The sequence below is a fragment of the Bos javanicus genome, chromosome 5 (assembly GCF_032452875.1).
Source record: "Bos javanicus breed banteng chromosome 5, ARS-OSU_banteng_1.0, whole genome shotgun sequence".
Classification (NCBI taxonomy): domain Eukaryota; kingdom Metazoa; phylum Chordata; class Mammalia; order Artiodactyla; family Bovidae; genus Bos; species Bos javanicus.
The window spans coordinates 71,972,498-71,988,822 of NC_083872.1; the positions used below are offsets into that span (position 1 = coordinate 71,972,498).

General features: G+C 46.8%; 2 protein-coding genes across 2 annotated transcripts in view; one reads left to right on the forward strand and one right to left on the reverse strand.

Moving 5' to 3' along the window:
* The window catches only part of TIMP3 (TIMP metallopeptidase inhibitor 3), a 60,259-nt gene extending 44,217 nt beyond the window's left edge, over positions 1-16,042 (forward strand). Inside the window, exons 2-5 of the mRNA XM_061417238.1 lie at positions 1,692-1,774; positions 9,772-9,883; positions 10,939-11,060; positions 12,146-16,042. Coding sequence (XP_061273222.1) covers positions 1,692-1,774; positions 9,772-9,883; positions 10,939-11,060; positions 12,146-12,343 — 515 coding nt within the window. The 3' untranslated portion in view covers positions 12,344-16,042. The remainder of the gene's footprint in view (positions 1-1,691; positions 1,775-9,771; positions 9,884-10,938; positions 11,061-12,145) is intronic.
* Positions 1-16,325, reverse strand: part of SYN3 (synapsin III) — a 492,973-nt gene that overhangs the window by 326,860 nt on the left and 149,788 nt on the right. The gene's annotated exons all lie outside the window — the stretch shown is intronic.

Sequence of the window (16,325 nt, forward strand, 5' to 3'; positions counted from 1 at the left end):
AGTCTGCCTGCAATGCAGGAGACACAGGTTCGATCCCTGGGTCAGGAAGATACCCTGGAGCAGGAAATGCAACCCACTTCAGTATTCTTGCCTGGAAAATCCCATGGACGGAGGAGCCTGACAGGCTACAGTCCATGGGGTTGCACAGAGTCAAACATGACTGAGCAGTTAACTCAATGAGAGAATCCAGCTCCCTTTGATGGAGACACTCTCTGCCGCTATGATGGCATCACCTCGATCTCCCTGACTTTGTTGCTAGATCTCGTTATTAGACAATTTTTTCTTTGGCTGAGTCAATGAATGCAACTTCTTTGCGGTTTCCGAGTTCAGTTTTTAAGATCTTAAGACAACTGTTAGGTGCTTCTTCTTCACATATTATAGAAAAAGAAGCCTCTTATAATCTCCAAGACAATCCCTCTATTCTCTTACTTGCAGTGTTCTTACTGCATATAGTAAATGCCTGTCTTAAAGTCTCTGTCATACTGGATCTCTCTAATTCTTTTTATATTCGTAATCAACTAATATTTACTGAGCAACTCCCTTCAACCAGATGTTGTAATAAGAAATTTCATAAAATGTTTTGTTTAATCCTCATTCCAATTCCCAATCCTCATTCCCTGACATAGGTGGTACATTCTCTTTACAGATAAAACAATTGAAGTTCAGAAAGAGGAAGTGGTTACATCTCTCTGTTTCTGTATCTGTGGAATGTGGATGTTAATACTGACCTTGTAAGGCAGTTGTGAAGAGTAAATAAGTAAAATGTACTTTTGCACATAGAAGGTGTGTGATAAATGGGACCTTTTTTTTTCTAGTAACAATCCTTCCATGGTCAGCCTATTTCATTTTGCCAGTGATGATGATAATGATGATGACAGTAATAACATTTACCTAATGCACACTCCGTCCAAGACATAGTGCCCAGAGTTTCACAGGCATTACTTGCCTAATCGATTCAGGTAACTGGTAACATTATTATCCTGTTTTATAGAAGAAGTCAGAGGCCAGAAACAAAGGTACTTGTCCACAATCATAATAACCATAAAGAATAGGGCTGGGATGGGGAAAGTTCAGTTGGCTCCTAAGCCCCTGCTCCCAACTGCTTCTTCCTCTACCACACCCTCACTGAGCCGCCATCCCATGCCATCTAACTGCGGGGTACCAAGGGCCCTATCACAGTACCAACTGGGGCATGGAGGGAAACTGGGGTGCATCACAACTCTGTGGATGTACCAGGATGTGGCAAAACGTAGGCATGCAAAGGAAGTCCCAAATGAGCAAGAACTCAGAAAGGGGTCTGAGAGACCACGGGATTATCAGAGGTGCAATGAGGAGAGGGCAGGAAGCACTGACAGAAGATTTTGGATTATGGTGAAAGCATAGAGTCACTCCTTCAGGGATGACTGCAGCCTAGAAATTTCTGGACAGCAATTATGAACATTTAGGGAAATTAGCTCCAAAGATGTCTGCTTCCCTTTTCTCCTCCACTTCTCCCTGCCCCCTACTCCCCCATCCCAGGGTTTCTTATCTGAATTCTTGCTCTTATAAACACAATCATCTATTCCAGTTGCCTCACTATTACTAAGAAAGCAATTCCAGGCACACGGCAGGTAGATGCCTGCTCTGAGATGTGGTCCCTCATATGGTTCAGGCCTCCCTAACCTCCCTGTTTGTCTTGCCTTTTTCTCCAGTGATCCGAGCCAAGGTGGTAGGGAAGAAACTGCTGAAGGAGGGGCCCTTTGGCACGATGGTCTACACCATCAAGCAGATGAAGGTGAGTGATAGCCCAATTCCAGGCTCAGGAGGGTTTGGGGGTGGGCAGAGGGCAAGGTTTCTGTCAGAGAGTCTTGGCCAGTGGAGGCAACTGGAACTGGACTTAAGAGAGTGTGTTTGCTTGGTATCTGATCCCCAGCCATAGCCCCTCTACCTGGCAGGAGAGGGTGTAGATGAGGCAGCAGAAGGGGAAGGGTGGTGGTGGTGGTGGCTGTTTCATCCCAGAGCCAGGGCAGGTGGAGTCCTTCAGAGGCAGCTGTTAAGAAGCTGGGCTCTGAAACCAGACAGCAGACAGTCCTGTTATCTACTTACTACGAGCTATTGGCTAAGTCACTGCCCCTCCCTGGGCCTCAGTCTTTCTATCTATAAAATGGGGGCACGTACGAATGTTGACTAGATGGTCTCTATGGGTTCATCTGAGGTTTGATTTTTTAGGATTAAACAATGCCTACTTTTAAGCAGTCACTAAGATTATAACCTATGTTTGACCTCTTAAAACTTTACATTGAACTTATATCACAGGAACCTCAAGCCAAAGTAGGAACTGCACCCTTTCCCTATTTTCCTGGGTTTAATTGTATTCTCACATCCCAGTAGTTAGCATCATCTACTAAGCATATTCATGTAACTGAGCATATTTGTGAGCACATTAGCATTAGGAAACACATTCAGGAAGCATGCCTTCAGGAAAAGCACATCAGATTCTAAACCTAGGGAGCCCGCCTCCTAGTCTCAGCTCCATCCTCCACTGAGCTCACTTGCTTTAGAACTGTCCCCTTTCCTGGGCTCAGTTTTGCCATCTGTTAATGGACTCAATGGACGTGACTTTGAGTGAACTCTGGGAGATGGTAATGGACAGGGAGGCTGGGCATGCTGCGATTCATGGGGTCGCAAAGAGTTGGACACGACTGAGTGACTGAACTGAACTGAACTGAATGGTACTTTGCCAACAAAGGTCCATCTAGTCAAGGCTATGGTTTTTCCTGTGGTCATGTATGGATGTGAAAGTTGGACTGTGAAGAAAGCTGAGAACCAAAGAACTGATGCTTTTGAACTGTGGTATAGGAGAAGACTCTTGAGAGTCCCTTGGACTGCAAGGAAATCCAACCAGTCCATTCTGAAGGAGACCAGCCCTGGGTGTTCTTTGGAAGGAATGATGCTAAAGCTGAAACTCCAGTACTTTGGCCACCTCATGCGAAGAGTTGACTCATTGGAAAAGACTCTGATGCTGGGAGGGATTAGGGGCAGGAGGAGAAGGGGATGACAGAGGATGAGATGGCTGGATGGCATCACCAACTCAATGGACATGAGTTTGAGTGAACTCCGGGAGTTGGTGATGGACAGGGAGGCCTGGCGTGCTGCGATTCATGGGGTCACAAAGAGTCGGACACGACTGAGCGACTGAACTGAACTAAACTGAATGGTGTGGGGTTGGACTTAGCACTCCTAAGAGCCCTCCTGGCTTAGGCATTTCAGGATTCTAAGTGCCCTGGGACATGGACTGTGTTGCTTCTAAGCAGGAGCTAGTTTGGGTGCTTTGGCACAGAGGACTGGGGCTCTACCCTGAACAGCTTGGCAGCTGGCCCATCATCCCTCCCCCTCACTTTTTAAGCACCTCCTTGCATGCAGCACTCTGTGCCAGGAACTCTGGAGGCCACAAGGGAGATGCGGTCCCTATGTTTAAGAACTATAGTCAGGAGTTTGAGATGGGGTGTGCCCAGGTCCCAGTGGACTGCCAGCCTGGGTACAACTCAGTGCTCATATTTGCATTCCCAGCAATTAGAGTGGGACCAATAGGGACTCAGTAAATTCTTGTCCACATAATGAGGGAATGAGGGTGAGACCCACTAGCCTGAAACCCTGCAAAGGAAACAATCCGTGGGTAGGACTGAGAAGTAGGGAGAGACACAGCCACGGGTGGTACCCAGCCATCTCGGAGGCAGACCTCCAGGCCTCATAATTCCTGCGTCCTGAAGCCCGAGGTTAGATGTACTGAGTTTGCGGAACCTGTTGCTTTGGATTCAATTTTGGAAACATCCACAGCCTTCTGGTTATGTAATGTCCAGAGTCAGGCCTGGATGGCTGCCCTTGGCTGCCCAAGCCTGGTCATGGGACCAGCTTATGTCTTCAGACAGCCATGGGGAAAGAAGAGTGGGTGGAGGGGGAACCAACAAGAGCAGTAACAACCCAAAAACCCACTGTGTAACCACTGGCAGCTGGCAAGCAGATGCAAAAGCAGATTAGACAAAGGCAGAGGTTCAGGAGATGCAATCCCTGTCTGCTCTGAAACAGCCCTTCACATTATGAGAGACGCTCTGCAGCTAGCAGAGCACTGGGAGGGGAAGAGCTAGGGGCAGCAGTTCCTAAGCTTGCCCAGCTCCTCTCCTTCCTTCATGGCCTGGATGCCAGGGTCACCAGAGGCCTTGCTGTGGGTACAATGTCCTGTTCCTGCCTCACTGGGGTAAGAACAGCCCCTGGGCGTCATTTAGAGGCCAAATGATACTTGCTCACCTATCTGCTTCAGGGAAAAAAAAACCCATTCCCAAGATGCTGGTCTTATGCTGTTCATTCACCATCTTTCACCCAGGTCATGGATCAGAGTGCTGGGCATTAGAAAATAAAATTCCCTGTCTTATTTGTGACAGAGGCTCAAAGGGAAATGAGTTGCCCAGAATCACACATTTCATTAAAGGCAAATCTAGTTCCAAAGCTGAGGTGTCAGGACTCCTTCCCAACCCTGGGTGTTCTTTACATGACTCCCCAAAATCTCCCTGAAATCCTACTTCGATCATCAGCCACCATCCAGTACCTTTGTTAACTCTGTCCCTGCTACCAGCCCACTATTGGATAAACCATAGAATTGGTCATTGCCCTTCTATCCAGAGAGGCCACTGGATTCTGCTGGTCTCCAGGTACCGGTAGGCTAGTCTGAGATGGTGCAGGGCAGGGGAGCAGGAGTAGGCCTTCCTCCCCTCTCTCACTTCCTTTCTCTCTTCCTCCCTGCCCTCTCTGTGCTTTGCACTGTGCTTTTCTGAGCTGAGGATACAAAGATAATTGTTATAATGAACACAAGGCTCCATACAAGTAACAATGAAAGAACATTTACTATGTACCATGCATCCTGATAAGCCTTTGCATGGGTCAGTCCTCACAACAACTCGATGAAACAGATAAACATTATCCTCTATTTTACAGGTGAGACTTGAAAGCTTATACAACTGTCAAGATCATTTAGTTAGAAACTGGTGACTAGAGTGAAATTAGAGTTTTTGCCTACAAGATTACAGAGCAGCAGGCTGATTTACCCTTCCCGCCCACTTTGGGGGCTCCCCGGCAACACGCCATTTGTATCTAATTCCCCTAGAAACAAAAGGAGGTTAGCTTGGGTTTGTGGGTTTGTCATCCAGCAGTGTTGGAGAAGGCAATGGCACCCCACTCCAGTACTCTTGCCTGGAAAATCCCATAAATGTAGGAGCCTGGTAGGCTACAGTCCATGGGGTTGCGAAGAGTTGGACACGACTGAGCGACTTCACTTTCACTTTTCACTTTCATGCACTGGAGAAGGAAATGGCAACCCACTACAGTGTTCTTGCCTGGAGAATGCCAGGGATGGCGGAGCCTGGTGGGCTGCCGTCTATGGGGTCGCACAGAGTCACAGACAACTGAAGCGAGTTAGCAGCAGCAGCATCCAGCAGTGTAGCTCTTGACTTGCAAAGGGTGTATGGAAAAAATCTTTGTAGGAAGAAAGGGGAAGAGGCCTGGGAGGGGAGCCTGCAGGAGTTTTGGCACGGGTCCCTGGGCGCTTTGTTCTAGAGGATTAGAGTCTACCCAGAGAGTCCGCTGGGGAAAGCAAGGACTCCCTTAAAGCACGGCTAAAGGAACTCAGAAGACGTGAGAATTTGAGCTGCACTATCTGACCGCTTTCTTTTCTGAGTTCCCAACCTCTCACCCCCTAATTTCTCACCAGATGAAAGGCAGGCAGACCCCCTCCCATATGCTGATTCTGGAGCCTCCGGTCATCCTCTCAGGTATATCTTGAGTGTGCACAGGAGAGACTGGGAGGGTGTTAGAATGTTGAGGCAGCTTACTGCAAGCTCAGACTTGGAGATTAGCTGGGGCTGGGGTGCTGGGCTGTGGAGCAAAGGTGGAAGTTCCCAGAATTGGATGTTCTAATCTTTGGGGACCTTATCTCTCATCAGGACTATGAGAAAGCATCTGCTTTGCTTTGACTATAGTTTATGCCAAGGAAACCCGCTCTCAGACTGGCTACAGGGGAGAGCAAGTGGGGGACATGATGTCCCAGCTGGTCTCGGGGAAAGTCCCATGGGAAGGCCCGCTGGTCATGTGCTGTGCACATCCTGACCCTGGGGAGGACAGATCTGCTGGACAATCGGATTGCCTGGCCCCCAGGACTTCCTTCCTTCAGGGCTTTGTCTAATCAAAATGAGCAATGGCAGCATCTCGCCTTTGAAGCTGCAGCTGGAAGCCTTTCTGGCCACCCCTCCCTGCTCTCCCCCTCCCTCCGGCCAGCCCACAGGGAGGGGGAGCCCCTCCACAGCCCAATGCCTGTGACTCTGCTCTCGTGTGCTCTGCCTCCCCAGCTAGACAGCCCGATCTGTGAGAGAAAGTCCGTGCACTTGGTGCCCCAGGCAGGTTTCTACTGCCTCTGAAATGCGACTGCTTATAGGAAACAGTGTGAGTTTAAATGAGTTCAGGCTATAAAGCAGTGTCCAGCACAGTGCTGACCCTCCACAGGCAAGCCAGAAATATCTGACATAGTGGTGACAGTTCACGCTGCGAACATGGATAAAGACCAGACGACATTCCGTAAGAAATGGGTAAAACTCCCCAAACTCAGAAATTTCTTTCTCACATTACTTGTTCCTTCACTCCAAGGGAAGTTAAGAAGTTCTTGGAACTTCATGTACTTACTATCATGAAGCGAGGCCGAGGGGCTTGTAAAGTCCAGTGTGGTGTGTGGTTATGCATATATGTGTGTATATATATAGCAATGAAATATTATAATGGAATATTATTCAGCCTCAAAAAAGGGAAATTTGTCATTTGTGACAACACAGGTGAACCTGGAGGACATTAATGCTAAGTATAATAAGCCAGACACGGAAAGAAAAGTATTACACAGCCTCATTTATTTGTGAAATCTAAAAAAAGTAGAATTCTTTGAAACAGCGAGTGGAATGGTGGTTATCAGGATCTAGGAGATGCAGAAAATGGGAGATGTTGGTGAAAGGTTACAGACTTTCAGTACTGAGGTATGTGTGAGTTCTGGAGATCTAACGCACAGCATTGGGACTATAGTCGACAACATTGTAGGACGTGCCAGAAAGTTGCTGAGAGAGATGTTAAGCGTTCTCATACATAAAAAGGTAACTATGTGAGGTTATGGATGTGTTAACTAGCTTCCTTGTGGTAATCACATCATATACATATTTCAAAATAACCCTTGCATACCTTACCCTTTTGATACATCTTTTATCTGTCAGTCATACCTCAATAAAGCCAGTGGGGAGTGGGGAAGGAGCAACCTGCCTACTTCTGAAACCAGCTTTAACTATTTGTACCAAGAGACGAAGCTGGGCAAGACATGTAGGAAGAAGGGGACCAAATTCTTCTGTCTGCTCATGACAAACTTCAGTAAAACTTGTTTTAAGCTAACTTTAACTAAATGTGTGCCAGGTGCTATTCTAAGGCACTTAATTCTCAAAAACACCTTATAAAGTCAGTTGGTTGTTGTTTAGTCACCAAGTCATGTTCAGCTCTTTGCAACCCCCTGGGATGCAGTGTGCCAGTCCTCCCTGTCCTTCACTATCTCCTGGAGTTTGCTCAAACTCATGTCCACTGAGTCAGTGATGCCATCCAATCATCTCATCCTCTGTCACCCCCTTCTCCTCTTGCCCTCAATCTTTCCTAGGATCAGAGTTTTTTCAATGAGTCAGTTCTTTGCATAAGGTGATTTGCCCCATTTTAGAGATGAAGAAATTGAGGCCCAAAGATAGTAAACAACTTTCCAAGAAGCTAATAAATAGCAGAGACAAGATATAGACTCTGGCTGTCTGTCTATAGAACCTGAGTTTACCATTAATCTTCCATTGCATTGGCTGGACTAGATTACCCACGTTTCCAATTCTGAGATTCTCTAATTTTAGGACATTATAAACCTATTATAACCCTTCTAAATTTTTCAAACCAATTCTAGGTCTCTATGGCTACAGACATAATAATACTTTAGGATCAATATTTAGATTAAGCTAGATTAATATAAAAAAAGACAACAAAATGAGTAAAAATCTGCCTAACTTTACCATACATTTACTACAAATGTATTGTTATTTTCAGAATTGACCTTAAAAGGCAGCTCTGTATTTGTCAGACTCAGTCATTTATAATGTATTAAGATTCTGACTTTGTGTGTAAGTGCTAGAAACCATGTTAAAATAAGGTGTTCTTCAGTTCAAAAGTAGCAATGATGCTAAGCTGATTTCAACAAGTTGAGTTCTTACTGGGCAGGGGCTGGATTCTCACTCATAAACCAGAGAGGAGATAAAGGGAACACACCAACATGGAATAAACTGAGGCTCCAGTAGGCTGTCCTGTAAAACCTAGAGCAAGTACTGAGTTGGAACACTTGCCAAAAAGGCAAGGGTAATCCACACCAAAACAAGAAGTTGCTGGGCCTGGGAGTAAATGCAAGGGATGTTCTCCCAGGGCCACGCATGATGGCATGCACATAGCAGCCCTCTTAGGTACGGTTCTTATTAGAGCAAGAGAGGCACCATCCACCACTGAGGAACTGGGCGGTAGGATGGGACATGCCCCCGCCCCCCGTGGCATAACTGAAAACTGAGTGAAAACAGAAGTCTCCCCCACCCCCTGCTCTTGGCTGCATTTCCTTGTTTAGCTGGAGAGCCTCGAGGGAGAAGAGGGTTGCAAAGGGAGGCCAGGTAAATTAAAAGCACCTGCACTGATGGTTGTACACAATTAGAACAGTACTCCCCTTAAAAAGGAAGTAGCTCCCAAACCCTGTGAGTCCAACAAACCCATTACGATGGCGGGGCGGGGTGGGGGGGGTTGGGGGGTGGGGGTGTGGGGGATTTGGGGGGGGTTGGGGGGGTGGGGGGCGGGGGGCGGCTCATGGACCACCTACCCCCGCCAGGCAATCACCACTTAAAAGAAAACAGGGAGAAAAAAAACAGCCCATTAGATTGAATGGGAGACACTTAGATGATACACCAGTGAGGTGATGTCTGGCCTTTTATTAATTACTCTAAGTAAATTAATAACGCATACCAGAACTAAAGCAGAAACACTGTCTTATTGGAAACCCTTGGGATAATCCCAGAGACCACCAGCCATCCAGGGCTAAGAACTGGGGGATAATGGGATTTGGCAGCACCTCGGTGCCCCCTCCCACCCCTGCCAGCTCACAAGGTTAACAGTTGTCTCAGCAGATCAGGGCCTGCAGAACGCTCGTGGACTAGACCTGGAATCGCCAAGTGGTTTCAGCCTCCATTATGTGCACACTGGTGGCTCTGAGCACATGCTGATGAAGGAGGCAGATAGCTATAAATGGCACCTGCCTGCATCAGAGGCCCTTAGCCATGAGCTTGTGAGGCTGCCAGGGAGACAGCATAGGATAATGGTTAAGAACAAGTTCTCCTGCTTACATTCCTGTCTCTGCCACACACCAACCGTGTGCCCTTAGACAAGCCACGTAACCTGTCTGGGCCTTGGGCTCCTCACCTATAACATGGAGTGGGAGGTGTGACTGGCTGGATGGGAAGGTTTCTTGGGGAAGGCACCAACCGTGGCTCAGAAGAGAGAGGAGCAGGTGTCTTTGCCTCTGGAGTGAAGACCCTTTGGTAGGTAGTTCAGTGACTGGCCACAGTGGCCTATAAAGGAAATCCGATCCCACAGCCCAAATGATGGTATGTGTTCTGAGGTCTGGTCCTCCTCTCATGACATTCCTTCTGCCCACAGATGTACCGAGGATTCACCAAGATGCCCCATGTGCAGTACATCCACACAGAAGCTTCTGAAAGTCTCTGTGGCCTTAAGCTTGAGGTCAACAAGTACCAGTACCTGCTGACAGGTAATGGCCAACTCCGGCATCTAGGTCAGGGTTTGGCCAAGGTCCACTGCTCCTCAGTTCAGAAGATGAACGAGTTGTAGACCCAGCAGTGTTCTCAGGTCCCTGGTGATGTGCCCGCTGAATTGTAAGGAGTTATCTAGAGTTGAGTCTATCTTACTCGGCCATTGGTCGGAGCTTAAAGTTTCTACGTGAGGCTGGGTTTTACTCTTTTGGACTCTGTGGGAGAGGGAGAGGGAGAGGGTGGGGTGATTTGGGAGAATGGCATTGAAACATATATAATATCATATATGAAACGAATCGCCAGTCCAAGTTCGATACATGGTACTGGTTGCTTGGGGCTGGTGCACTGGGATGACCCAGAGGGATGGTATGGGGAGGGAGGAGGGAGTGGGGTTCAGGATGGGGAACACGTGTATACCTGGGGCGGATTCATGTTGATGTATGGCAAAACCAATACACTATTGTAAAGTAGTTAACCTCCAATTAAAATAAATAAATTTATATTAAAAATAAATAAATAAAATTAATTTTTATTGGAGTACAGTTGCTTTACGAGGCGGGGTTTTAGTCTCCATTCTACCACTGACTGTGGAGAAAATCTCCTAGTTTTGCAATTTCTCAGCTTTACAGTAAGTAAAAAGAAATTGCTAGTACCTATTGCTCTCCACATCTCAGTCAACCTGTTAGGTCTGTCTTCTAAAGCTGTCCACCTTTAGGCAATCAGTGGAGAAAAGGAAAAAAACAAAAGCAAGACCAAAAAGCCATTGATGTGAGAAGAGAACAGTTGGTCTCTGACCCGAGCTCCAGTGCTCACTGGCTTTGTGGACCTTCCACACATCGCTTAACCTCTCCAAGCTTAATTTTCTGCATTTGGAAAATGGGTATACAATCCATCCTAAAAGGTGTTGGAGAAGATGAAATAAAATCATGGGACAGTAAAGTACGTAGTACATACATTTCCTGACCTAAGGAGGTTACTCAGTAGGCATGAATTCCTTCTCTTCTGCCTGGGTTCTGGGCAAAATAACTCTCCCCTTGTCCCTTTCCTCCTCTAGGCCGAGTCTATGATGGCAAGATGTACACAGGACTGTGTAACTTTGTAGAGAGGTGGGACCAGCTCACCCTCTCCCAGCGCAAGGGGCTGAACTATCGATATCACCTGGGCTGTAACTGCAAGGTAAGCCTCAGGGATAGCAGACGGGGGGAGCTACTGGCTGGCAGCCCTAGAAACACCAGCTCCTCCAGAACTGGGCACTGGGCCCTTGGGCTGAGAAGGGTGTGCGGTTCAGGCCTGGGCAGAGGGGCAGGTCTGAGCAGGGGTGGCAAGCAATGTTGCACCTATGCTGAGAAGCAAAGAGGGAGAGGAAAGAATGCCTTTCTGCTCTAATTTGTGCTGCCCACTTGGCAGCTGCTGGGGCATGAGGGTTCTTCAGCATTCTTGACCCCCCGCTCCGCACTGTGACTCAAGGTTGTAGAAGGTACAGGATCCTTAATGGCAAGTCCTGCCAAGTCCCAAGTGGTCTTGCTTAGGCAGCTGACTCACTGGTGGCCCCCACCCAAGGCGGCTTAACTGGTACAGGACTGCAGATACCACTTGCTTCAGAAGGTCACTCTTCAACCTGGCCCAACTTCTTGACCCAAGCACAGAGTTAGGGCCCACAGCCTTGCTGCTGTAGGAGGCAGTTGGGCCAGTCTCTCAATTAATTCTCATGACAACTCTGCAAAATTGTGACAACAGTAATTACTATTAGTATAGTTTTAATTATCCCTATTTTGCAGATGAGGAAACATCCGCAAAAGGCCCAGAGAGTAGCTAGGCCTCAGTCACACAGCTCACTGTCTGATTTCCAGCCTACGGCAGCTGGACTCGACATTTTTATGCTTTAATCTTTTTGATTTCTCAGTTCCCTACAACTGTTAAGAACTCCCATGCTTGCCTGTTACCACTTGAGAGGAAAAGCTCTCCCAAATATCTAATTCTACCACTTTCTGGCTGTGTGACTTGGGGCAAGTTACTTAACCTCTCTGAGGCTCTATTGTTTGTAAAAGGGAGATAAATCAGTTATGAGAATTAAAGAATAAGATGGAAGCACTTAGCAGAATGTCTGGTACATAGTAGGTGCTCAATAAATATTGGCGAGTGTTATTTATATTGTCCTCACTAAGGGAGGGATGTGGCTGGGCTCCACCACAGAGATCTCACGTCAGGCCTAAGTCCACCCTGGCAGAGCCCACCAACCTTTGGCTTTTATCTCACTGCAGATCAAATCCTGCTACTACCTGCCTTGCTTTGTAACCTCCAAGAACGAGTGTCTCTGGACCGACATGCTCTCCAATTTCGGCTACCCTGGCTACCAGTCCAAACACTATGCTTGCATCCGGCAGAAGGGTGGCTACTGTAGCTGGTACCGAGGATGGGCACCCCCGGACAAAAGCATCATCAATGCCACAGACCCCTGAGCATCAGACCCGGCCCCACCTCACTTCCCTCCCTTCCCACTGAGCTTCCCTTGGACACTAACTCTTCTCAGATGATGACAATGAAATTAGTGCCTGTTTTCTTGCAAATTTAGCACTTCGAACACTTAGAGGAAAATCTATGCTGTCATATGGAGTTTATTTGGAACCATCCTCCTGGCCCCACCCCTCCCTTTCTTTTTGGTGTTTGACATCACCCATTTCCACCTGGAAATTTTTGGTGTCATGCCAGAAAGAATGAGGAGTGGGTACTCCTCTTCTTCGTGATGATATAATCTATATTTTTTTAGGAAAACAAAAATTGAAAAACTACCCGATTAGGGCATTGTAATATCTACCCTTCTTTCTTCTTCCCCATCTCACCATCTCCCAGACTCTCCTTCCTTTGCCCTTCTCTACCCTCTTCCTCAGTACGTAAAGGACACAGACAAGGAAGCTGCTGAAAAGCCAACTGTTTCAAATCAGTCAAGGGCAGCCAGCAGATAGACTCAAGGTACGCAGAAGATGTTATACACCGAGGAGATGCTACTGCATGTCCTTACCAGACTGTGTCTGTCTGTGTCTGCACATGAGACTGAGGGAGGGAAGGAAGAAACTGCAAGAGGGTCTGGATGATGCAGCACACACACAGCTCCCCCAGCCCACCGATGCTTGGGTTGACCAGATGTTTCTGAGTCTGGAGCAAGCAGCCAGGCCAGAATAACAGAATTTTCTTAGTTGATGAAGACTTAAATATCTGCCTGAGGTCAGGAGGCAATGTGCCTTAGACAAAAGCTCAGGTGAGAGACTAAGATGAATGTCTTTCCTCTTCTCACTGCCCACAAGATTTCCTCCTGGAAACGTCTTTGGTAGATCTGGCCAGGAGCTTGCCTTTATATAAATTGGAGAAATACGAACACCGTACACTATCCACAGATATAGAACAAGTAGATTTGGGTAGAGGATATTATTTCCAAACTAGCATTTTAGTTCACCTAGGGGGGTGTGTTTGCATACACATTTACATATACCCACATGGGGACATAAGCTAATTTTTTTTTTTTTTTACAGGACACAGAATTCTGTTCAATGCTGTTAAATATGCCAATAGCTTAATCTCTTCTATTTTGTTGTTGTTGCTTGTTTGAAGAAAATCATGACATTCCAAGTTGATCTTTTTTTTTTTCATTTTAATTAAAATTTGAATTTCTGAGCACCCTCAGCATCCCTCTAATTGGGGTCATCTGACCTCTGTCCTCCTTTTCTCCTGCTTCATGTTTGGGGCCTTCATTTAACTGCCTTTACTGGCTGGCTCAGATGGAAAATGCGAGTTAGTGTGGGTCTGGGCCTGGGCACAGGAAGGAAAGCTGCAGTATCTGCCTTGGTTAGATGGCCACATTTTCTGGGTTTGGGGACAACTTGCTCCTTTTCCTGTAGCTTACTGGCGAGTGAATGACACATCCTAAGGCCCTCACCTCATAGAATTAAAAGTGGTGGTCACTGGGAAAACCTGACTTTGCAAACAGCTGTAGGGTTTTTGTTGTGTTTTTTGAAATAAAACTATAATATAAATTCTCTGATTAAATAAAATTATTTTAAGTTTTAGTGTTGAAAGTGAGATGCCAAGAGTAGGTGATAATGTATATTTTACAGAATTGAGGATGGTAGGATGGTTACATTTAACATGATGGCTCTGTCTCTTTTTTTCAGATTATGGGTATTTGTACTCTATCAGTATTTGTATCTTCAGTTCATTCCACTTTAGGAAACAGAGCTGCCAATTTAAACGGGAGGAAAAAAAGCAGCAGACAACACAATGTAATGTCTCGCTCACAAACACAAATGCCCAGGCAAGGTGTTTGGCAGAACCTCAGAGCGAGAAGGCAGTCAAGGCATCTGATTTCCTCCAGACTGGTCTCATTACCTAGTACCTTTCACCTTGTGGTGGGGACATTTGGCATGCAGGAAACAGGAGACTTTGCTCTCAGTGGGGCAGCATAAGCAGAAGGAGCTGAGTTCAGCAGGCCAGTGGTTTTTAAGGGGTAAGCCCCAGACTAGGTGTTTTAAGATTTTCTTAATTTGAACTTCAAAGTCCTACAAGGTGGAAGCCCTAACCCGATCTGCACAGGTGCCCTCCCACAACTGGACATCAGTGTGACTCCATGAGGCATCTGGCTATTCTTGGTCCCTGGTGGGGTCACCTCCACTCACACAAAGAGAGACTTGAGGTGAGGCCTGAGCCCGAATCACCTGAAGTTTCCCTCTGAAAAGTTGGTGGAACCACAGTCCCATCTGCCAGGCCCTGGCGAGGAGAACAGCAGGTCCTGAGCAAAGAAGGGTCCTTTGCAAAGTGATGTCAGAGGGCGGTTTTTGAGCTTTCTATAAGCTATAGCTTTGTTTATTTCACCTGTTCACTTACTGTATAATTTAAAGTCATTTATGTAGCTGAGACACTTCCGTATTTCATTCATTTCATGAACGTTTTATTTTGCTAAATCTTATGTCATGTGTAGGCTGTAATATGTGTACACTGTGTTTAAGAGAAAAGAAGAAAACAAAACCCACATGCCACCATTTTTCTGAATCAAATTCTACAGTGGAATGGAGGGTAAAGACTTCTACTGTGCAGGCAGCTAGATTGGTAAATGGGGGAACTAGAAGCAACGAGCACTGGAGAGTCCTCTAGACTCTTCCCCGTTGGCATCCTAGTGCTTCCTGGACTACGAAGGAGAAGAGAAAAAATAGCAAGTACATTCACATCCTTGCCCTGTTATCAACTGGCCCTGGGCGCTCTGCTAGTCATTCCCATTCCTTTTTCCCTCTAGTCCATTTGTCCAACCCATTGAGAAGCCATGATTTCACCTAAAAATCCAGGGCCATGGGACCTGTGATTCTGAGATGTCTTGGCCTCCTCTAGCCATTTCTTCTGCCTCCCTATGCAGGAGGCACCACACCTAGGCTCTCGCCTCTCAGGCCAGTGCTCCATCTGGCCAGCACTGGGAGACTCCTGTGCTTTTTACCCTTGCACAGCCCCAGACACATAATGGCAATCAGGCTACAGCCCATGAGCACCATTTTTCATACAAAAAAATGAAGGTTCTTGAGCAATTAAAAAAAATGACTTATTGGAACAGCTGTCTCAGAGAAACTGTGGTCCCCAAGAGACAACACCCTCTCCTGCCTCTGTCCTTCATCATGTGTTCACTGACCAGCAACATTGAGTTAACCAAAAATGACATCCAAGCGTTTGGCTCCTGGCTGTGAAAGTAAAAATATCACTAAAATAGTTTTACACAAGAAAAACACTTTAAAAATTCTGTCAGCAAAAACAAAACACAGTGGGCGCGTGCTGGGGAGACGGATATAAACAGCTTCCAAACGGGCTCCTGGGAGGCACGAGAAGGGCTCACGGTCCGAGGGGAGGGGCTTCATAAATTCTCCCAGGCACCACCCTCCTTCCTCCTTAGCCGGTCTGCTGTCCTGAGAGCCAGAAGTGATGGAGAGAAATCAACTAGAGAAAACCCTGTCTGGAAGGAATGTATTTGTTGCTAAATTTTGTAGCACTGTTTACAGTTTTCCTCCATGTTATTTATGAATTTTATATTCCGAGAATGTATATTGTCTTGTAATGTTGCATAATGTTCACTTTTTATAGTGTGTCCTTTATTCTAAACAGTAAAGTGGTTTTATTTCTATCACATACCTGCAGTCTCTTGCTTCTTTGTGTCCTGACCGCCGTTGGGGGTTATGGCGACCACAGAGGCTCTCAGAAGTCAGGTCCTGCCTGCTTTGGCCCCTGGCCTGTGAATAGTCCCTACCCTCCATTCAGTTCCACAGTATGGACCCACCTGCCCCAGCCCTTTCCCCAGGCGGGAGCATTTTCAGGAGAGGCATCCTAGACTTCCTGCGGCGGCTAATCCAGCCCTGACCTTCCTCCCCAATTCTACGACCAGGGTTCGTCCCAGTTCTACGGAATCTGGATCAA